The sequence below is a fragment of the Denticeps clupeoides genome, chromosome 5, assembly GCF_900700375.1.
Source record: "Denticeps clupeoides chromosome 5, fDenClu1.1, whole genome shotgun sequence".
NCBI classification, from domain to species: domain Eukaryota; kingdom Metazoa; phylum Chordata; class Actinopteri; order Clupeiformes; family Denticipitidae; genus Denticeps; species Denticeps clupeoides.
Genome location: NC_041711.1, coordinates 31,964,791 through 31,987,729, shown reverse-complemented (window position 1 = coordinate 31,987,729; position 22,939 = coordinate 31,964,791). Strand labels below are relative to the sequence as shown.

General features: G+C 44.5%; 2 protein-coding genes across 5 annotated transcripts; both read right to left on the bottom strand.

Annotated features, from left to right (window-relative positions):
- Positions 1–975: 975 nt before the first annotated feature.
- On the bottom strand, positions 976–16,610 carry scap (SREBF chaperone). Of its 2 annotated transcripts, none has more exons than XM_028979826.1 (22): positions 16,456–16,610; positions 14,501–14,702; positions 13,147–13,267; positions 11,743–11,900; positions 11,392–11,612; positions 11,088–11,193; positions 10,841–11,013; positions 10,103–10,229; positions 9,426–9,538; positions 9,250–9,344; positions 9,057–9,155; positions 8,640–8,852; positions 8,016–8,374; positions 7,778–7,924; positions 5,962–6,163; positions 5,758–5,873; positions 5,173–5,662; positions 4,852–5,020; positions 4,594–4,760; positions 4,400–4,480; positions 3,949–4,155; positions 976–3,857 (listed from the first exon to the last, which is right to left on the bottom strand). In XM_028979826.1, exons 2-22 carry the CDS (start codon positions 14,620–14,622, stop codon positions 3,612–3,614), a joined length of 3,732 nt encoding a protein of 1,243 aa, XP_028835659.1. In that variant the 5' UTR covers positions 14,623–14,702; positions 16,456–16,610; the 3' UTR covers positions 976–3,611. The 2 variants fall into 2 exon arrangements, with proteins under 2 accessions (XP_028835659.1, XP_028835660.1); XM_028979827.1 differs by lacking the exon at positions 16,456–16,610 and adding an exon at positions 15,902–16,052.
- Positions 16,611–17,218: 608 nt separating this feature from the next.
- Positions 17,219–19,029, bottom strand: elp6 (elongator acetyltransferase complex subunit 6). Of its 3 annotated transcripts, none has more exons than XM_028979829.1 (7): positions 18,622–19,029; positions 18,467–18,545; positions 18,326–18,396; positions 18,106–18,230; positions 17,814–18,018; positions 17,563–17,721; positions 17,219–17,473 (listed from the first exon to the last, which is right to left on the bottom strand). In XM_028979829.1, the coding sequence occupies exons 1-7, from the start codon at positions 18,673–18,675 to the stop codon at positions 17,351–17,353; spliced, it is 816 nt and encodes a 271-aa protein (XP_028835662.1). In that variant the 5' UTR covers positions 18,676–19,029; the 3' UTR covers positions 17,219–17,350. The 3 variants fall into 3 exon arrangements, with proteins under 3 accessions (XP_028835662.1, XP_028835663.1, XP_028835664.1); XM_028979830.1 differs by having other exon boundaries at positions 18,326–18,366; XM_028979831.1 differs by having other exon boundaries at positions 18,326–18,545; positions 18,630–19,029.
- Positions 19,030–22,939: the final 3,910 nt, after the last annotated feature.

Sequence of the window (22,939 nt, the reverse complement as noted above, 5' to 3'; positions counted from 1 at the left end):
TTAATCTAAATATTCTTTAAAGAGGAAGGTCTTGAGCTGCCGTGTGAAGGTGCTCAGTGACTGAGCTGTTCTGACCTCGAGGGGAAGTTCATTCCACCACCGAGGGGCCAAGACGGAGAAGAGTCTAGATGAATGTTTTCCTTTTACCTTCAGAGATGGAGGGACCAGGCGAGCAGTACTGGAGGCTCGGAGTATACGAGGTGCAGTGCGAGGTGTAATAAGGGCTGTGAGGTAGGATGGTGCTACTCCATGTTTGGCTTTGTAGGCCAGCATCAGTATTTTGAACCTGATGCGTGCAGCTACTGGGAGCCAGTGGAGGGAACGTAGCAGAGGGGCGGTGTGGGAGAATTTGGGAAGGTTGAAGATCAGTCGTGCTGCTGCATTTTGTATGAGTTGTAGAGGTCAGATGGTACATAGTGGTAGACCAGCTAGAAGGGAGTTGCAGTAGTCCAGTCGTGAGATTACTAAGGACTGAACCAGTAGTTGGGTGGCCTGGGTTGATAGATAAGGACGGATTCGTCTGATATTGTAGAGAAGGAATCTACATGAGCGGGAAAGATTGCTGATGTGAGTTGAGAAGGAGAGTTGGTTGTCTATTGTTACTCCAAGGCTGTGTGCTGTTGCAGAAGGAGAGAGCTGCGAGTTGTCCAGGTAAATAGCAAGATCCTGATGTGGTGAAGAATCTGCTGGAATGAATATTAGTTCAGTTTTGGTGGGATTGAGTTGGAGGTGATGGGCTGCCATCCAAGACGAGATGTCTGTTAGACATGCAGAGATTTTGGAAGCAGCATGAAGATCAGAGGGAGGAAAGGAGAAGAGGAGTTGTGTGTCGTCAGCATAGCAGTGGTAGGATAATCCATGTGAGGAAATGACCTCACCAAGTGATCTCGTGTAGATCTTCATTTGAGACCTTGTGGGTGGAACATTATATGATGAAAAAAATGTGTAATTAGGACTTAATCACACACAGAAATGTCAAGATATCAAAGCCTTTTATTTGTAAATTAGTACAAAGTTCTCTTTGTGTCAAAAATAGTACAGAACATTAGTTACATCTGCTTGGCTTTTTACACAGTGTGGAAATGTCCACCCTCACACCTCTATGGTGCCTATGGTCCTAATGCAAGAGAGCAGCTTCCTCCATATTACCAGGTTTGGCTGAAGTGAAAGATCATTCCAGCCTTGGGAAATTCAGCTCGAGCGTGAATAACTATTACATGTAGGCGTTTCTGAACAAAAGAGGAGCAGAAAATATCAGGAACTGTGACGTCACCAAGGTTTCTCACATTCATAGATAGTATAATGTAATTCTCAAGACCTGCTCAAAAATAAACTGAGTAAGACACCAAAGAATTGTGTACAAATTCTATACAGCTCAGACTTACGGAAATCCATTAGCAAATACTATGGTTTTACTGGCCCTAACAAAGAATCCCAAAAGGCAGCTGAAACTGTACAGCACTGAAAATGCTTATCTATTAGAAAATATTCCAGAAATATGGAAAAACTTCCTGGACAGGAAAGGTGCAGATTATTTTAAAGACAGCCCATAATGAGCTATAAATTAATCTGGTAAACTATAAAGCCAGTAATTCAGTATTCACTATAAATTTACAGTATTCTCCACAATGAACTTTCACACTTTTGCATTTCAAAACTTGCCAAAACAATAATTTAACCTAACAATAAAAAAACAAAAACAAAAAAAAAAAAAGTTCCTCGCTATTTACAATCAAAAAATAAACCTAATAAATTACAACACACCGTATTGGTTGTTGAGTGCATGTCCTACGTACTTAACTAGGTGCGTTTGCAACTTTACTCCGCTCAACTAGTGTTTTGTAGTACTGGCTTGGGCCCAAAATGGACTGGGGGGTGTGTGTGAGTGTAAATGAAAGATACAGAGAGAGACTGTATTAGCCCATGGAAATTTCAGCAGATACAAGTTCCTACCTATATCTGCATGTGATATAATATATCAATACGAAGACCTGCTTTTCATTTATATGAGTCTTCATACATCCTCCAATTGGCTATACTGACATGAGAGTTGAATTGGACATTTACATACAGACATTGAAAACCATTTTGATGATACCCCACCCCCTTCAATTCCCCAGGTCAAAGTTTTCATGTCGTCTGTCTTCAGTAACTTCACTGACTGGTCCCAGTTTCAACTGCATTGTTTCTCCCAGAACTCAAAACCATTTTTACCTTCTAGTCATGCAGCAAAAAGCATTAAGAAATTCAACATTATGGTTTGAGTAGAACACAATAATTCTTCCATACTTCACCAGCCCTTTAAAAATATTCCCTGTGGTCCAGACAGTGACTTACCATCTCTGAGCTACACTGGGAGAGAAGTCTCTGTTATAAGAGACTTATACCTCACATTCAGCCACCACCTTTATCATATTGTTCATATTAAGCTAAATTAACTTTGTGTTTTCAACATATATATGACACCCTCTCCGCATTTTATTTACGTATACAAACTGTTACTTAAAATTGATCGCTAATAAATAATGAGTTTAAAACATTAAAACGGACCCCTCCACCGGGAGGCACAAATGATTACAGTATGTTCATCACATTTGAAAGCACCCACATCCTTTCACCCGACACTGAAAACACTGTTCACCACCAGTGTTTCACCAAGAAAGCTTACATCATACTCATTCCCCTCCCAATTTTTCTCATGCATACATATACACACACACACACACACACACACACACACACACACACACACACACACACACCTTAATGTCACATTTAACCTGGTGCTAAAAACTGCTGCACTAGGAGCTATTAACCTCACCAGCATAATTAAACATATTAGCAGCACTATGTAGCAACATAAACTACACAGCACTAGAGTGGATCTCAAAGGTCTATGCACCTAACATCTGGTTAAGGATTGAATTAGAGGTGAATGTGGGACCATATTTTAAGAGCCAAACAGAGGATTTTCCTTCAATATCACTATAGCTCTGGGTAATATTTGAAAAATGCTGAGCACAGGCTTGGCTCGAAACACCCCTGATTAGAGTGCAAAGCTGCTACACACAAAGGGTTTAACAAATGGTGCCACGGCAGCAAAAACTGCTCAAACAATTCACGTTTCGCCGGAGGAAACAGTTATTATTTGTTTCCAACATACGCGGTCACATTAAAAACCCGAGCAACAAACGGAGTATGATCAGTCTCAAAATTTAATCAGTAAATTTCATTCAGCGTGCCCAGACAATTGAGATCCACAATTCTCTGAGGAGTAAAAGGTCTAAACATTCAGTTTAAAGTCAGCGTTTACTGAAGTATAAAAATGCTATGAAAGCTATCCAGCGATATTGTAAAAAATAAAATATAAAAGGGTCCATCATCCATAAAGAGGGCCCCTCTGAGGAGATCTGGACCAGGACTCCTGTTTCCTTTTTGTCTGTTAGTCCAAACGAACAAGAACCCAGGCTATGGAAACATCCTCCTCTGATCTGTAGACCTCCAGCCCAAAAAAACGGGTAAACTCAAGAAGTTTTTACAGAAAAACCTGGAAGAGCCACTGAGAGGGGAAGCTTGATCAGTGCAGCATGGCCGTTTTGGGCCTGCGGGATTCAGTCCAGCTTCTCCAGCACTGAGGGTACGTAGACCAGGCTGAGCTCGCTGCCAAAGTCACAAACGATAGCTGCATTTTCCAACACCAGGAGCTGTCGCACACCCTGGCCCTCACTGTTCTGGCCCAGATACACTGTTTGCAGCAGGTCCCCAAAGTTCAAGTCCCAGAAAGACACACAACCCTGACCACCGGTCACCAGCAAGCTCTCAGAGATCACTCCCAGACTGGCCCCACAGCCAACCTCCTGAAACGGGGGAGAAGAAATATGTTAATTGAATTTTGATTAAACTGCTTAAATTGTATTGATTTTTGTAAAAACAAGAACACTCCCACACCTGCTGTATGGAGTAGAGTTTGATGCCCGTGCTGCGATCCCAGATGCATATGAGGTCATCAAGCCCGCTGCTGATCACACAGGAAGTTGTACACACCAGAGAGGTGACATCTCCACGGTGGCCATAAACATGACTGACACGGCTCCCTGTCAGAACATCCCATAAGCAGATGGCTCCGTCCTGACCTCCACTGGCCAGAACCATGGTCTGCAGCGAAAATGACAGGAGACAATTCACTCTCTGGATCTGAGAAGGGCTACATATCAAATAATGCTTAAAAAAATTCATTTTTTCCGGCATGCCTCATTAAAAGTGCAAATGGTCCAAAGGCACAGCAATTATATTTCATAACTTATGTTCTGTTGACCAACAGCCATTTCAATATATTTTAGTTTATATGTTTATTAATATATTTATTTATTATGTTTGTTTATTAGCTGATTTCACAAACCTGGTCAATATATATAGAAGTGATTCCTCCAGAGTGACCCTGCAGAGTAAAGAGGCAGCAGGAATCCTCTAGGCGATACACCTGACACGTGAAGACCAAAATTTCAGAACTGATCATTCATAACTTAAAAGCATTTGAGGAAACGTTCTTGATTTCATACCGTCTCTTTCTTCAAGAGACACACACACACTCACCCTGACCGTGTGGTCCTGGCTGCCGGTGACCACCCTGCCAGCAGCTGCCCTCAGCACGGTGATGGGCTTCTGGTGGGCACACTGCACTGAGCGCGTCAGCTGACAGTTTATCACATCCTCACTCCTGTAGCAGGGAGAGGGGGGCATGCTGCCACGCCCAGGGGCGCCTGAAAAGGATTCAAGTGCAAAAGTCAGGAGAAGCGATGCGCATCACCCGTGTGGCTTGGTTCACAGATGCCGTGAAACCGTTTCTCTTACCACGGTACTGCAGCAAGCCCAAAGGCTTGTTGGTTTCCACAGTGAAGAAGTCCAGGGACCCGTTTAACCGGGCTGCTACAATTCTGTTGTTATGGAAGGCCAATGCGGTAATTCCAGAAACACCATCCTCATTGCAGCATCGCAATGATCCTTCCACAGCGTCCCACAGCTGTGAAAATACACACACAGACCATTTTATCCCATATACCATACCACTGAAATCTGGTGTTCTATTGGGACGTCGGTCTGTGTTGATGGTGTGTCATTCATAAAATATAATAATAATAATAATAATATTAATTCTCTCTGTAAGTCTCTTACCTCCAACTTGCCACTGCTCCTCCCTGCAGCAATAAGGTTTCCTCTCAACTCCATAGCCCACACTGAGCTGTCCCAGTCAGTAGGTCCAGGTGAGCAGGGGTCAGGAGACATGACAGGCTGGTCCCCTACACTGGGACGCCGAGGCTGTGGTGCTGTGGGAGAAGGTGTAAAGGCTAACGAGGGCGAGGGCTCATGTTCCTGGTACGCCCGATCAACCAGCTCCCCAAAGTCAAAGCCATTTTTGGGAGGCTTCTGAGATGGTGGGAGCTCACTAAAGTTTGTGTCAATGAGAGGAGTCAAGTCTGGCTGGTCCACAAACAGTGCAGGGCGCGAAGGAGTGAGCCTCCTCCTCAAGGGGTATCCGTCACACTCCGCACCCTCTAAACATGCCCCTGTATCAGCTCCACTTAGAGTATCTGGTTCAGGCATGGTCATAGGATCCCACCCATCACGATGCTCCCAGCCTCCACTACTGCTGCTTCGCCGCAGGCTATTAACACAGACAAAGAGCATAAGCACACTGATGGACATAAAAGGTTATAAACAACTTAAGATGAGATGAAAGAATAATTCAAATCCTCATACCCATTGTTGGGAATGATTGTAAGGCAGTCCCCAGTCTGGGCATCCCACACACGGATCTGTCCTGCCAGACAACAACTGGCCAGCAGCATCCCATCACTAGCCAAACATTCAATGTCCTATTGCACAAAACGTGTATATGTTTAATTCTTACATTTTCTGCCAGCGAAATAATGCAAATAAATAAAGTACACAGAGTAATTTTACCATGCTGTGCCCCCTCAACAGCAAGGGAGATATCTCACTGACTGGTGGCGAGTAGCCGTATTCATCACACGGCAGGTCACCGCGTCGCCGGCGTCCATGTGGAACTCCGTTCTGCCCGTAGTTGCGAGGGCACAGGACTCGATAGAGGCAGAAGAGCAACAGGACGAGGAGAACGCCAGCTGCCAAGCCCAAAGCTGCCACTCTGCTCAGAACATGCAATGTGAGAGGTTAAATACAACATGCTGTTGGCTCTATGAGATGAATGTCAGCTAAATATTAACATTTAGTTGAATTGCTTAATGTAGATTTATAATGATCATTATGATATAGAGAATATTTAATCAGCCAACCAGGGCACGGTAGAACTGATTGTTTGATCACACAGTGCTGAAGACCATGTGTTTTAGTTCGTTTTTTTTATATTGCTATTTCTACAGGTCTAGTCCTTCCAGCAGCCACAAAAAATAAAGCGCCACCCATGCTCTAAACACAGACACACACACACACACACACACACACACGTTTACTGAATGGCCCATTGTAGTGGCAAGGCAAATGCACACCCGGGTCAAAACAAGTGGCTCCAGAAATACCAGAACAGGCACTGCAAATAACAAAAAGATGTGTACATTCCAAATTCAGAAAGTGGCTCTAGTGTTCCTGCTACTGTTGCACCACTTCAGAGCAGCTTGGCGAGGTGATGGTTTCTGAAGGCTGGGGGCTGGAACATACCTTTTAACAATAAAGTGTATTAACAGACGGGGAAGTTATTATGGCCGTGCGTGTTTGTGTACGTGTTGTGTTGAGACTGTGGTCTTTTGCTTCTTCTGTACTATATGTTGAAAACAGAATTCCAGACCTATGCAGTGATAAAGTTCCATACAAGTTTAACCAGAGTGAGCGGAAAAATTAGTTAATTAATTAGGGAGAAAAGACATGGAATCTAACATCAACTTTTACAGTATAATAAGAATTTTACAGTATAATGTACTGTTTATATTATAAATAATATTTGCAATGTGCTTAAATTCTATATTGCTATCTAACTCATTGTTTTTTATTGTTCACAATACTAACTTCTTTTCTTGTTCTGAAATAATTGTCCAGCTAACATCGAACAACTATGTGCAATATGTCAATAAACAGAAGTAAAATATTTGGTAATATAGTATTTGGTAAGAATTAGATATCAAGTGTTTTATTTGAGGCTAAATTAATTTGAATTTCATTAAATTAATATAACTCAACTCAAGCACACTGTACAGGAACAGTTCAGTAGGTCACACAGTGAGTCAATAAACAAATAAAATTAATAATTCTAGTACAATTGTGAGGGTCATAGTGCTCTACTGTGTGACGGATGGCCTTTTATACTCTCTGTAAATATATCTAATCTAATTTATACTCTCTCTCTTTCTAGCAGACACACGGTTTTAGTCATATATTTCACATCACAATATTAAAACTACCACATGCACATCGACATCTGACATTAAATGCAATCGTTTCCTACAGCCAAAATTTCTCTTTTGCAGTTATAAGGAACAGGAGCTCAGCTCATGCAATGTAACAGGATTTTGTACAAGACTTTTTTTTTTGTATGGATGACACTGTAGAAAAGGGATTTAGGATACGGACAGGGTCCTCTCTGCCAGAGGGAATAAAGACATGACTCATTGCTGAGGGTTTAAATCTGTTGGCGACTCTACACCTCAGATGACAAACAAGATACTACAAGGAAGGAATTAAACTACTTAACCAATCAGTAATCTGCACACATTCAACAAAGGAAATGAAAATGTGTATGGGAACTGACTTGTAAAGCGTAAGGTCGTTTTGCTGGTCTGGTGTCCTGGGGATTGGGGGTGGTTGATGCCGCGTGTCCTGGGGGTGGCGTGTCTCTATAGCCTCCTGTGGGCTGAGGTGAAGGGTTACAGGGATCACAGGGAGGATGCTGATGTACCTATGAGACATAAGTAGATATAGATACTTGAAACTGACAGAGATAAAAAAAAAAAATTGACAGATGTAGACTCAAACAAAATCCAGTGTACCTTTTAGCCAGAGTAATATTGTAGTAGCTGAAAAGAGAGGGCCATTGGCGTAAGTAGAGGTGCTTCCAACCATCCTCATCCTCAGGGCCCCAACTGATTTGGGGACTCACTGGGGTAATGTGGCCCAGGCTGTCATGACCATTGGAATGGTTCTCAGGTATGATTGTGGGTTCTGGGGCTGGAAGCACACTGAGTGTGCTAGTGGGGTCACCTCCAGGGAAGACTGGAGCCACGCCCAAGTGGGGGGGCAGTCCGGACTCGCCCAGAGGGCTCTGTTCTGACACTTGAGCAGCTAAATAAGTCCTCAGTCCGGCAGGGTCAGTGTACACCAAGATTCCAATCCAGATTACTGTTCCAACCTGCAAAAAGAATTATTTTTATATACATAATCCTGTGAAAAATATATTTATATATTTGTTTGGCTGTTATTTTTTTATAATAGAGAAAAAATCATTGTGTAATAAATACATTATACAAATATTGCATAATGTGAGATAATGTGTACTTACGCCACATCACATACAACGTCACAACATTTTATTGTTATATTGCCCACAGATAAGCCCCAAAAACATAATCCTCTCTGTTAAAGATCTTTCACACCTCAAATAAGCAAAGCCTCACCATGATGATGCGCTGAGCCAGACGAGTGCGAGCCAGGAAGTACACAACCCGCAACCGCTTGGGTAGGCGAAGGTTCCGGAAGGCCGGGGCCTGGAGCGTGATGGTGTGGGGAGACTGTCTCGGAGGCGGAGGTGTTTCCCGTGGACGAAGGGGACCTGGTTTGGGCTGGGGCATACCTGCCTCCGCAGGAAGGCGCCTGTTTAAATCAGCCAGCTTAACGAATGTGAAAGGAACAGAAATGACAACAGCGACAGGTGTTACACATCTTGTCAAGTGAGTGTGGTTGCTTTAAACATGTCACCTTCACTATGTGGCTAAAAACCATAACCGCTTAAATTCATTTGCGTTCAACAATGTCAATTTGGAACAACTTGAACCAGAACTGTGCGCTATGGTAGTTAAACGGTGCTTGTTTACCTCCATGCGCCGGATGTCAATGGAGAGGACAGTAGTGAAGAAAAACATTTGGAGGAAGAAGTCCGACACCAGGCCCACAACAGCAAAGAGACAGAACTCCTGGACAGCAGCATGGTCACAGAAAAGCCATTAGAAATTGTGTCATCTATGACAAAGATGTAGTGTAGGATGTTGTGAAGGACCTGCACAGTACCTGTATGGCAGGAACCAGAGTAAAGTATCCAATGAGAATAATGCCCAGTTCAGTGGCCACGTTCTTCATGATGGACCAGCTCTCATTGCTCAGGCCTGTAGAATGTTCAGACAATGTGACATTTTATATCTATGTTTTGAATTCAAACGTTATTCCCAATTTCCCACATTTCTTACCCTGAGCAATACGGAGTTTCACCTCAAGGTCAACAGGGGTGGAAACCACAGATTTAGTTAAAACCAGAACATTCTCTAGCCCAATAACTACCACCAGGTAGGGGAAGATCTCTCTGTAAACAAGCGGAAAGAAAAACAGAAGAGGGAGGATCTTTATTACTATGGAGCCAGTTTATTTCTGTGGACCATGCTTCAGGTATGTAGGTCAAAGTTGAGTGTGTAAATAAACCAGGCCACATGGCGAACAAACGTCAAATTTTCTCAATTCTATTTACCAAAGAGAAGTGGTAAGCCAGGTGCTGGAACACACTGTTACATTCATGACCTGAGAAATGTAGGTGGAAGTGTTTTGGAATTCTGGATCAAGAACACCCGAAGACCTCAATGACCCAAATGAGTATGTATGGGGGAAAATCACACCACTCTGTCAGTAACTTACTACGCGCACAATGATTGGTCCACAGATATTTCTCCCCACCACACCAGAGTCGGCTGCACTAGGGGAATCCCCCTTAGCCCTGCCCTGCCACCAATAAATGGCTTCCCTGCAGCTGCCAATAGTAGTATATTAACCTGACCTTCACATTAAACATTAAGCAGACTTGAATGGGAGCAATGACCCAGTGTCATCAAGAGAACTCTACATGTGTGTGTGTATGTGTGTGTTTGTGCCTTACCCTCCATTTAGTGTGGGCGTCAGACCAAAGAGGGTACAGAGCCCCACTGACATGAGCAGAGAACTGAGCACGGTCACTACGGCAGCCAGGGCAAGGCCCCATTTGGACTTCACCATGTCAATCTTGCCTACGTCCCAGAGAGAGAGAATTTTTTTTTTTTTAATTTACACGTGCACACAAGGGACGTCACAAGACCATTGCAAATAATTCCCTCTGAAGCATCTCAAAACACATATACACGCAAATAAAATTTAAGGATTTTTGTCAAGACAATGAAAGTGAGTGCTGTGCTGTGGAAAGCCTTATCAGAGTAAACTTTTCTGGCTGAGTGAGTGTACTGTTCTGGGATAATCCCTTGGCCAGACAAGTACAGACTTGGTGGGTGCTGAGTCAAGAACCGCAAAACCAACGGCCTTCATAATCTGAGTGTTGCTGCCAGGTTAAGGACTTGTTCTAAGGCCACATTGCCTGATGGCCACCAACCACACCAGAACTTTTACATTTTGCAAGCAAGCCTGCAGATAGACACCCACAGAAAAAAAAAGATCAGAAAGCATTTCCACAACAAAATCTACCTCTTCTCTTACTTAACAATAACCAGTTGTGGAAAAGTGTCATACAAAAATGTTGTGTTCCCTTGTCTGGTTTAAAACTCACAAAACATATAACATAGACATGAATTAAGGGGGATCTCCGGAACAAATAATTTAACTGCAGCAGACGGAGAATGTGACATACGTGTGGAAAAGTAGATGTAGGCGAAGAGAATGATGTAGGTGGTGACCAATGGAATCAGCTCAGCAATACCAATCTCCTCTTTGAAGTGGACATGGACCATGTGGTCGTCCCGCAGAGTGCAATTCAGGGAGGGGTGCAATTGCTTCAGCCGGGCCCGCAGACTACCCAGGAACCTGCAACAGGAGCCTTGCCTAGTAAGCCTCTTAGAAAACATGTCAATTTGCTAATCATTGAAGACCGGACTGACCTTGGGTCATAGCTGCTCAGTGCAATGGTGATGGTGTAGGTAACCACACGCTTCTTGCTGTACAGACTGACGCCTGTGTGTTCCTTCATGACACCAAAAAGCAGGTCTAAGACGAGAAAGGCGATATTTTAAATAAAAAATATCAATGGACTTCTGGAATCATGCATTCTCTTCCGTCGCTTTTATAGCGACAAGTGTATTTTTAGCATTACATTTTTCAAAGGGAGACCACTGACGCTGGCCTGGTAGTGTTATGCTTCACACGGAATATATATTTAATGCTGAAATCAAGCTCGGCTCTTACCTCTGAGAGAGGTGGAGATGTGAAAGCCTTTGGGCTCATGCTGGTGGATTGTCTTCAGGAGATCAGAGTCTAAGTCAAACAGATCTCGCTGGTTCTGCCAGTAGTTGCCCGGGGAAACTAGCAGGCAACCATGCTCGGGCAGAATTGTCTGCATGCGCCGTAACCCTGGCAACAAGTCTGTCACTTGCAGGCAAAGTGACTCCAGGCTACGAACACCAGAACTGAATGGAATTTGGGATTTGTAAAGAAAAAAAGAAAGAAAGAAGAGACAGAGAAATAAATAAATTTCGCAACACATTTATTCGCTTTTTCATGTGAACATAAACCAAGGGTACAGCCTCTACACAGTACCTATCTGTGTACACATGGTTGCGGATCTCTTCTAGGAGGCTAAACACTCGTCCGATGGGAGAGCGGAACACATCAACAGGGACAAGTGTGTTGTCCCAGGGGGACACCGCAGCTTTGACCAGCACCTGCTGGATGTAGGCCACTGGAGGTCCTCGATACTAGGGAAGACACATGAAACTGGTATGCATGGAATAATGAACAACCTTCAAAGCTTGAAATCAATGATATGGATAAAGACATTACTCCTCCGAGACAAAACTCCCAAAGAGAAATACATTTTGCTGACCAGAACATGCACCACTGAAAATAAAGCGAAATGCAAACTGTGTGCCAAACACAGGACATAACAGGGGCCAAAAAGCTGGTGTCTGTCGATTGGTATCCAGCAAAGCTACAGCTGTCCACCCCAACATAACAATGACTTTTTGCCACTCATCAACAAAAGCCACATTGTGATGGGCCTGGGCCCTGGTCCACCGCACAGTGCCCTCCATCTCCGCATGGAAGCATGTAACTCAATTACAACTACCACAGGGTCCTTTGTAGCAGTCTTGACAACCACATATCTGACCGCTCTAGGCGGTCATGACATTTTCTCCATGTCTTCATAATAGGCTACACAGAACTTGAGAAAATTGTTCGAGCTTAAGAAACTTGTCAGGGCAATTTACTAACGGCATGACTCCACACAGTGCTTCTACTGTGGTCTGGTGGTGGCATTCTTCTACTGTGGTCTGATGGTGGTGGCATTTTCATGCTGTTGAGCTGCTTTCAGACTTCTCTTAAAACCAAAATAAAATAATGTATATAAAAGTGTGGTGCTAAACAATGTTGCAGCAATTTTTGCTTTGGTTTTTATTCACATGAACGAGTCGGTTCATTTACATTTACAGCATTTATCAGACGCCCTTATCCAGAGCGAATTGCAATCAGTAGTTACAGGGACAGTCCCCCCCTGGAGGCACTCAGGGTTAAGCGTCTCAGTGACGTAATGGTAGTAAGTAGTGTTTGAACCTGCAAATTTGTGGCAAGTGCCTTAGGCTGTAGGTTACTACCACCCCTGTTCAGTGTAACTGTGTCCTATGCAAGCTGGCTATTCTAGCTCTGCATATAGCGGGTAAGGAAACAGACACATAATCGGAAGGTTTCTGGTTCGAATCCCGAACCGCCAAGGTGCCACTGAGCAAAGTACCACACTGCTTACCGGCACCTTTCGTGGCTGCCCACTGCTCACCAAGGGTGATGGGTTGTGTGCTGCATAGCTTGACAATGACAATCACTTCACTTAACTAACCCTTTCATAAAATGGAGAGTTGAGTTATGGTAATCACCATGAGTTATTACATAACGTTTCTGTGCAAGAATGTGAGATGGCCACTTGCATACATGTTTGAACAGACTTACCCACTCGGGTCTCTCCCCGATTTCACCCTGAGGCTCATGGTAAGGGATGGTGTAGTCTCTTACACCTGTGGTGAACACCACAGGTCCCGTCCCAGGCAGAGGCAGCTTCAGCAAGGGGTAACTAAGGGTAGAAAGTTAGAGAACTGAGAACTGGCTTCACTTTAATGCATTTAAACAGCACTCAGACCATACAGAGAGATTAAAAGTAATGCAACGTCCTGGTCACTCGTTTCCCACTTCCCTTCACTTTCATCATATAGAATGGATGAGCTCAGAGAAAACCAGAAGGATTATAATGCTAACTGCAGAACAGTAATCTACATTTTCACTTACTCTAAGTAAGCTAATGAATAAATGATCAGCATAAATCCCCTAGATCAGTCATGCATCCCTCAACCCCCTGCTGCTCTGGAACTCTTGAAACCAAAACCATTGCACAACAATGATCAGGTTTTTGGTTACTGGCAAGTAAGCACCCCTAACAGTGCTAAACCCAACCCGAGCTGCTAAAGTAATTGATGGGAACATCTGTTACGCTTTTTAAGCCAAAGTGTTTTTATTGCACTGAATTAGCATCACACAAGAAGAAATGTATAATACATGAAGAAAATGACCACAGTTTTCTGTTGTCTGCCACAGCCTCCTGTAGTGTGAAGGGGCAAGGGAGGTCATATGAGCTTTAGACTAATTGTGTGCCATTTTTGTGTCCTGCGTTTACATCACACATTGCCGTCTTTGGCTTACCTTGTCAATGCAAAAGCAGCATGTCTGCATAATGGCTTTAACCAATCAGCCCATGCGCTGAGAAAATTGATCGTTGTCTGTTCGTGGGACGTGTTTAAATATTAACAGCATCCCAGAGGACTGCGTCTTGGAAATGTTTGGACGGTGGGAGCTCTGGGACTCTCTTTCTCCTCAAAACGTTAAACTGTGCCCGCTAATTGCTTTGTGGACTGTACCACCACAAAGACCTGGTCTGTTCCCACTGAAAAGCCCAGGGCCAGTTGGCCTTTTCGCTACGGGTCGCTTTCTCAGAGCCACTTTCTTTTTTTCTGCTTGGGTTTGTTCTTCAACTCTGCCCTAGGGCCTTCATTCACCCAGTGCTGACAGAGGCAAAAGGGATGGGAGTTTTCTCTGGCAGCGAAGCGTTTTCCCCTCATTGTGTTGCTCCCTCAATCTCGGAGACTCCTTTGATGTAGTGAGGAGTTGGCCGCGCCCTGATCCGCAGACCGAGCTCTCTGCCTAATCCAGCTGTGTTCTTTTCATCTGCCCTTAAACTAAAAAAAAAAAAAAAAACACTCTTCCGACTCTCACTTCTGCAACAGTTTCCCCCACAAGATTCCAATGGACTTACCAGCAAGTCAGAATACTGGCAGAGGTGAAGAGGACGATGGGTACCGGGTAAGAGGCGCACAGCAGTCCGTGCCGGTAAAAGGCAGCCGAGATGTTTTGTCGCAGCCGCTCTCTCACCGTCATCCTTGGGGGGCAGGGTCAGCTAACAGCCATTGGGGTACAATGCCGGGTCGACAAGAAGGTGCCGGTGGACATTCAGGGACCTGACGAGGGGACAAAATTATGCTCATTCAATGGCACAGACAATGCTACGGGAACCAAACGATGTAGTGAAGGGTAAAATTCACTAAAGCCCAAAAAACAGCTGACCAGTAGCACTTAGCTAGCCACTCCTGCCATTGCACCAACATGCCTGAAGCTCTGCGAACTCCACAGTGTACACTCCCTGGTAAATACCAGTCCAGCTAGGCCCACCATAGGACTATATTCTTCAAACTGTGAAATTAGGTGTAGAAAGAAGTCATTCAGCCGGGATGGGTTAACTGGGCGTACCTGTGACGGCATGTCCTGTGAGATATTTGTCTGTGGACACCAAACATTCCGCAGGAAAATGCAATAAATCTCGTCCGTGCGCTTGCGATAACTCCGGTGGAATGAGGTTATGACAGGGTACCGGAAGACTTGATTTGGCAGGTACTCGGTGTCTCAGTCAGTGAGTTAATCCGGGATTGATCCGATCACAGCAGCACGAACAAGCTCCAGACTTATTTTTCCATTTTTCCCCCCTCTCGCTTTCTTAACGGTGTACAACCACAACAACAACAACAAAAAAAAGACAAATAAAAGCCAATAATTCTCTTCTGAGATTAAGATCAAGATCGAGAAAGCGGTAAGAGATGCCGCAGTTTAATAAAAAAAAAAAATAACTCTCATGAATGAAGATAGTGTAGTGTGGAGAACCATTTACATTCGGGTTTATTCTACTTCCAGGCTGAAAAGGCCAAAATATAAAAACAACAGAAGTGCACTGAAGCCATTTTCCACACAAATAATACAATAATACACTAACACAAGAGAATGATCAAAGAATTGCAACATGAACTCCCACTAGTCAAATCCTATTTAATAAGGCGAATAGAAAAATACGTGTGATCACGGTGTGACTAAAGAATCAATACAAACTTTGCCAGGTCTTATCACTGTCTGAAGGTTCAAGGCTACAGGCGACAATAACGCCCAGCGAACGATGCGGTGTTGTGCACGGATCAATAAGGTGTCCTGGTCCCAAGCAGGACCAACCTCCGGTGGTGTTAAGATGTATTTCCCACAGCCTGGTCGATGACACGAGCCGGGTACCCCGACAAGTAAACAGCACTTCCCGCACCGTGCCACGGACACGCGTGGTCGTGGATGGGTTCGCGAGATTTCGTCGTGTAACGCGGGAGAACGTCTCGCGTCTTACCCGGGTGACAACGCGTCCATTCTGTCCCCCCGGCCACCTTCAGAGTTGCAACGGCGGCTTCGTGGAGGGGCGCTTTTTTTTTTTTTTTAAAGTTCCACGCTTTCCAGGTGTGGCTTCGTCACGTCAACACCGGGCGTTTCGGTGCGACAACGTGCACCCGCGCCATTAAAATAACGCTACTGGTCCACGCAACAGCAGCCCGGTGCTGTGCCAGAAAGTTAAGACTCTTAGACTGACGCACTTGCCTTTACTTAAAAACTCCGGCGTGTTTGTGGCCAGTGGCTAAGGATGGCTAGCAACGTTAGCAACGCAGTTAGCCGCTGCCTCAGCCCGACGCCAGAAGCCTTGGCAGGACAAGCCGCTGGAAGTCAATGTCGTGGCATCAAACGGGCGCTTAAAGGCTGCGGTACAGAGCGACCACACGGCACTGCGGTCCATCACTCCTGAGCAGGGCCCACTGGAGCTAATGCTAATGCTAAAGGAGGCCAAACAGCTAGCCTGCTGCGAGCCGCCGCCCGCTCGAAACGCGGCTCCCGTCTGGAGACGAGACTTACCGGCGCGGATTCCGTCCGCCGTGCTTATTTTCGCGGGAGGGTCCCGGCGGGCGCTCGCCTTCGCGGCTGACGGGACGTTTGGTACAGTGACAGCATCGCGTCGCGTCCGTACATTAAACTGGGCGGGCGGTGCGCCCCCTCCTGGACGACGAGGGTGAACGCGTGTCCACCGACCGTGCATGACAGTGATCCTCACTGCGCCGCAACCGGCTTCCTCTCGACACGGCTGCGTTGCTCGGAGCCTGGTGCACAACGCGTGTGTTGTCCGTAACTCTGGGCTCGCAATTACTTTCACCAGAAGCCATACAGGTGGGGCAAGGAAGCGGACCCCTAATCAGGAGGTTGCCACTGAGCAAGGCACCGTCCCCACACACTGCTCCCCGGGCGCGCCTGTCATGGCACCAAGGGTGACGGCTTAAAAACAGAGGACACGATTCGTTGTGTGACAGTGCGCTGCGCTTCTCAAATCACTTCACTTTCACTCCTATAGTTCAACTGAAAGAGAAATCACCACAACACTGACATAAAGAAACAAATGTATACAACAGGTGGGCCTTTATATATTTATGTAAACCGATTCCTTGAATTTTGACCAGTGGTTTTCTAGGTTTAATACTGAATTATGCTGGTAGAAAACGGTACCTAAAATCAGAAAACTCTTGAAAGTATGCAAACTGGGAATAACTAAACCCTTTAAAACTAAGACAGGGAAAATAAGGAATGTTGTGATTATATTTTAATAAATAAATTGTCCACAAAAAGGTACTTGACCATTTTTCCATTTATCATACAGTAATTGTGTATAAAAACACATTTGCATGTACATTGCATGTACATTTACAGAACACATCACCTCTTGGCAAAAGCAGAGCTTTACAAATCTAGACCCATACTCTCAGAGTACAACACTAGAGGTCCCACGAGCAAAGAATACTGCCCCCTTGTCATGGACCTTGTACTGCAAAACCTTTTTCTGCATCTGCATTCCATTAGCCACACCACGCCACCATACTTCCACCTGCAGGAGAGAAACAATGACGACAGACAATGCATGTTTTATGCGTTAAAACAACATACTGAGCCAAAAAATGTTAGACATGTTCTAACCTCTCCATGTATGTGCTTGCAGTAGCCAGTCAGAAGGCCCTGAACCTGAAGCGCCAAGCTGCACTGATGGATGAGTCCCTTCAAAAGGACGTCAGAGCCTTGCTCATCGCCTTGTTCTTCCTCTTCCTCTTCACATCTTATTAATGTCACCATATTACCCTGCACATTCACAAATTACATTTTACAGTACTCTTAAATTTGCATTAAATTACCTTTGTTAGTATACTTAAATAGAATTAAAAAAGTTAAACCTGCAACTCAGTGCAAATGGTGGCTTTGCAGTAGTGCGTGAAGTCAAGCACAGCTCCAGCACTGACACCAAGGCTGAGCAGAACGCTCAGGTCATCCACGAGCAGCACCGGAGGAGCCCATGGTCCTGTTCCAGCAGCATCACCAACCCGGGCCACGGAGGAGCTCACAAAGTCATACAGACCTTTCAGATCGGAGCAGTGAGGCCTGAAGGGCCACGAGAACAAAAAGGAAATAAGACGCGACATTGTACGTTCCGAGAAGGGTAAAGCCCATCTGTTCATGTTCCCTCACCGAAGAAAGTCCAGGGTGGGACTTTCATGGGTTGAGCCTTCGCGTAAAAGAACTCCAAGACAGTCCTTCAGGCCTTCATAGAACACAAGCTGCCCCTTCTCCTTCGCTTGGGTCAGACTCACACCCTGCATCCAAACACCAGCAGGACGCCAATGGAAGATTTAAATGCTGTTACTGCGGTCCATGTATTATCATTGGGCGTGTTGTTTTTCCAACGTACCAGCCTTTGAGCGACAGCGCTGTAATGACTGAAAGACTGCGCTAAACCCAAAAAGCAAACTTTGCATCCCGCTGAAGAAAAGAAAAGGAAAATCATAATAGCCGTGTTCGGAGACGCTGCGGAAAATCCGCACAAACTCACCGCGCAAATAGAAGGAGAGGAAATGATGAACAAGGAACGAGGCGTCCGCTTTCCTGTCCGATATCAGAGTGAACTCGCCCTGTTAAAACAACACATGGCAAATCACTGCATGCGATTGTGACTTTACGATAAGTCGAGGCAATGAAGTGGCGCACCTGCTTACAGTTGTCCGGACTGGCGTTGAGGATACTGTTCAGCTCTGCATACATGACGTTCACGAAGTGTGTAAGCCTGGTATGTTCCGATGCGTGACCTCTTACGAACGATTTACGTTCTACTTATAACGGAACTACGAGAACAATAAGCGTTCGGCCAACTGTTTATTATGGAGCAACATGGGCAATATGGCTAATGGCTAGCTAGCTAGCTTCCGTAATTGTACTAGCCTTCTGTATTGTTCGTTTTAATTCCCTACTTCGTAATATCTTCGTATCTTAATGTCAATGTACTTTGATAGCACGTTCACGCAAATGTTTAACTATGGCGTTTTTTCTCTTTAACATAAAAACGAATTCGTAGTCGGTCCTGAGCACACTTCAGTCTTATAAGCATGATCGACGTAACGGAACCGAGGAGGGACATAAGTGAGAAACGCGTTTTATTATTCGCATGTGGTTTACACTGGACAGGTTCTGAATAGAAAACCGTGGTACAACCATGTGACTGTTGATGTTAAATGTGGCTTTTGGCAATTATTTGTCAACTGCTCCTGTTTTGGGCAATGTATATTCATGGATGTGTTTTTACGTCAGTGGTGGCCTAGCGGTTAAGGAAGCGGCCCCGTAATCAGAAGGTTGTCGGTTCGAATCCCGATCCGCTGAGGTGCCACTGAGCAGAGCACCGTCCCCACACACTGCAGTGGGCGCCTGTCATGGCTGCCCACTGCTCACCAAGGGTGATGGTTAAATGCAGAGGACACATTTCGTTGTGCTGTGATGTGTTTCACAATCACTTCACTTTACGTACTTGTGTATACATTGGATTTATTTTTGCATTTATGGTATACGATAACTGCATTTGATCGTCTCTGCAAATGTACTTCAAGGCAGAATAAATTGTCTAATAGATTTGGTTCCACCCCCAGCCACTAGATGGCAGTGCTGGCCTTGTTTATGCTGTTCTCCACTTCAGACAGTCGGCTTTTACAATTGCAGGCCTTCTGACCCAAGTCCTGTCCACCACTTTCCTCGGACCTTTTCTGTAACCATTCCCATATCTCACAATGTGAACCCATTAGTTCTTTGTCAGTGTCAAGTTCTCTCTAAATTTGAAAATGACTCTTTTGACTGAGTTTAGAATAAACAGCCGCTGGCATCGTATTTCCATGCCAGTGAACGTTCGTCTCTGGCCTGCAATAATTCATTTGTCTCTGTTCATGAAGATATGTGTTGGAATGAATATAACAAGACGTGTGAGGGTGTAGAGAGAGAGAGAGAGAGAGCATGGATATGTGAGTGCATATAAATTTCTGGCAGCCCCCTGTGTCTTTGTGTCACACAGAGGCTAATGGAGCATGGTAATTTAATCCCATGTGTCACAAAGGCGCCCTGGAGCTCCCAGCAGCCAGGGAGACGGCCCCTCTGCTGTATCCAAGTCAGGGGTCCACTGGCTGCACGCCACTGTTCACACATGCACACACACACACACACTCACACAGTTTAGGGAGACGTGCTGCTCAGAATGACTCTGGGTGCTTGCAGCCATTCGTTCTGTCAAAGTTGAGCACCAAACATGCAAGGGAGATGTAATGTCCAGCTGGAGGAGAGAACCTTTATATCGTAACCATAACAACTCCAAGAAGCGAAAACACATTTGCAATATAATCCTGCATTGGTGCACCAGTACAGTTTTATATGTTCAGAAGGCATTTAAAGTCTGGTAGTGTAGTGTAGTGTTATGCAGATCTTCTTACGAAGTGCCTCAGTGAGGGATGTGGAAGCCCATGTTCATGCTTGAGTTTGGATGAACATTATTTTATTGAATCATGTCTCAGGGTCTCATGCTTGCACAACCCTTGAGGGGAACTGTCTGAGACATTTTCCCACGTTAACAAGCATGTCTAGGCACACTTCTCCATTCAGGGGACAGGTATTTGGACATCATTATGTTTTTCACCCTTTATGGGAAAGCCATAATAATGCAAGGGCAACATAACAACTGAAATCATTGTTATTCTCTTCATTAGCTGAATAAATGATGTGGAAATGTGGTATTTTGGAGAGAAGACTGCGAGGAAAGGCACACTTTGCATGACTACCCTCACACTCATTTAAAAACTGCGCACACACCAGTGCAAATGTATTCTCTGACCTGGTTTTTACTATTTATTTCTCACACAGCTAGTTTTAAATAATTCTCTGTTTGTATGCCTCAATAACTCTCAAACACTGACCTCTGAATAGAATACAGTCTTTTATAAAACATTAAGAAGGAAACACACAGGCTGGAAAATTCACTCTTTATTCACTGTGAACACAAGCATGATTTGGATGCTCCACATCGCTGTTTGTGCATCCACATACGATCCTTTTCCATTATGTTTGCAGGCCATGAAGTCCACCTGACTGAGTACAAGAAATGTTGGTTTCACCATTAACCCCTCAAACGTGTATCTAAATTCCATGTGTTTAGGATTAAACTCTATGTTTTGTCAGTAATCTCTTAATTTCCTTTAAAAAACCTTATCCACAGAAGTTTCACCATAATTCACCATAAACAGTATTAGTGAAAATGTGCCAAGGGCTCGAGGAGTGCCTCAAGGCGTGCAGGTCTTCAGCGTGTGACGTCGAGACCGCCTTGGCATCACTGCAGGCAGAGATCGTGTGCTGACTGGGCTGTATGCCGGACAGGGAGAGAGGGGGGTGTAAGAGCAGTCCTCCCACCTCACCCTGTCCCGCGTCCTTCCGTTGCGGGACGATTTGGCCACCTTGTAGAGGTACACGTCATAGTGTGCATGCGGACTGGATGGCGGCGGGATCTTGGCATTTTGGGGTAAGTGCAGCTCCACGTCGATGGTCATCCCATGCTGAACAATGATATGGACACACAAATGCAAGCATGCAAAAAAGAAACAGAGATACACTGCATAATGGATAATGATACAAATCTGGACGATTACAAATTCAACAAGAAATGCAAATTTCTCAAAACCTAAACGACTGTTCTAAGCTTGTTTTGTCCACAATTGACTTAAATTCCTTTTTCTGCCTTCTGACCCAATTCCTTTACTGCCATCATTGCCACTTTTTGGTACGTCTTGCAAGGATCAAAATCAAAAGGCAGCGCCAGACGGAGTGGGACAAATTACATTTCGTAAGAAAGGGATGGATTTTCCTATAGAGTTGCAATCTATTGACCAAATTTCCATCACAAGGGGCTCCCTCAGATGCTCTTTCCACATAGCAAGTGAACTCCTCATTAATAATTCAGTGTTTCTTAATAGGTTAATCAGTTCAGTGTCTAATACACTTCTTCCTCATTCCAAAACACAGTCTCCCAGGCAACAGCGCCGCCAATCCTTCGTGTGTGCAATGGAAAAGCACTCCGTATGACATCGTTCCACCACATCCTCAGCCAATGACAGAGCCTGTGTCACAGTGGCCTCATGGCAGCTAAGAGGACGATCTCCTCATCACACATCCACTAGCCCTGTGGCTACAGGCAGCAGTGTTTTTTTATGTGTGAAGAGGAGGAGGAGGAGCCTTGCAAAAATGTAAGGCATGTAGGATAACGTGAAGTCTTTAAGAGGATCTTAAGATCTTATTGAAGATCTGAGACCCACACCACTGGGTGAAAATTGAATTCTCACCAGAAAAATAAGTATGCAACGTGAATGATAAGGAGGCTCCTGTTCAATCAGAATTTGACCCCACAGCATCCAAAGGCATTTCCATGGCAACCACACCTAAAGAACCGTTGTGTAAGCATGGACTCACTGGCTAGAATAAGAGTCTATGATTGATGGCAATAGGTTTTTAACCAAGAGAAAACAAGGGATGAATATTGATAGAAAAAGATGAATTGAAAAGAAAGATGAATTATGCTGAGCAACATAGAATTGGTTTTGCTCCAAGTCGGAAAAAAATGACATCATGGAGAAAGAAGCCAGGTCATGATTCGTCAGTTTAAATTGTATAATTCCTTAATATTATTAGTGATGTCTTTCTCTGAAATGTGTGTAATTCAAATTATTTTCATAGTTAAATAATTTTCATAGTTTTCAAATCAATTTTTTTTGGTTCGAGAAGAGCGTATGCATTTGCAGACACTACATGCAAACAGTCATTGTGGCTCTGTTGAAAAGCATATTCAGAGAGTACCGAAGTCCCTCTTCCACTGCTGAATAAACACAGTTACCATGGCAGCCACCAGGGCTTCAGTAATTCAATTCAATTGAGCAATGCTGTAATGAGAGAGCACAAAACACGGGCTAAATTGTGTTTTGCCACCTCCAGTGGGCGCGAGATAGACTCA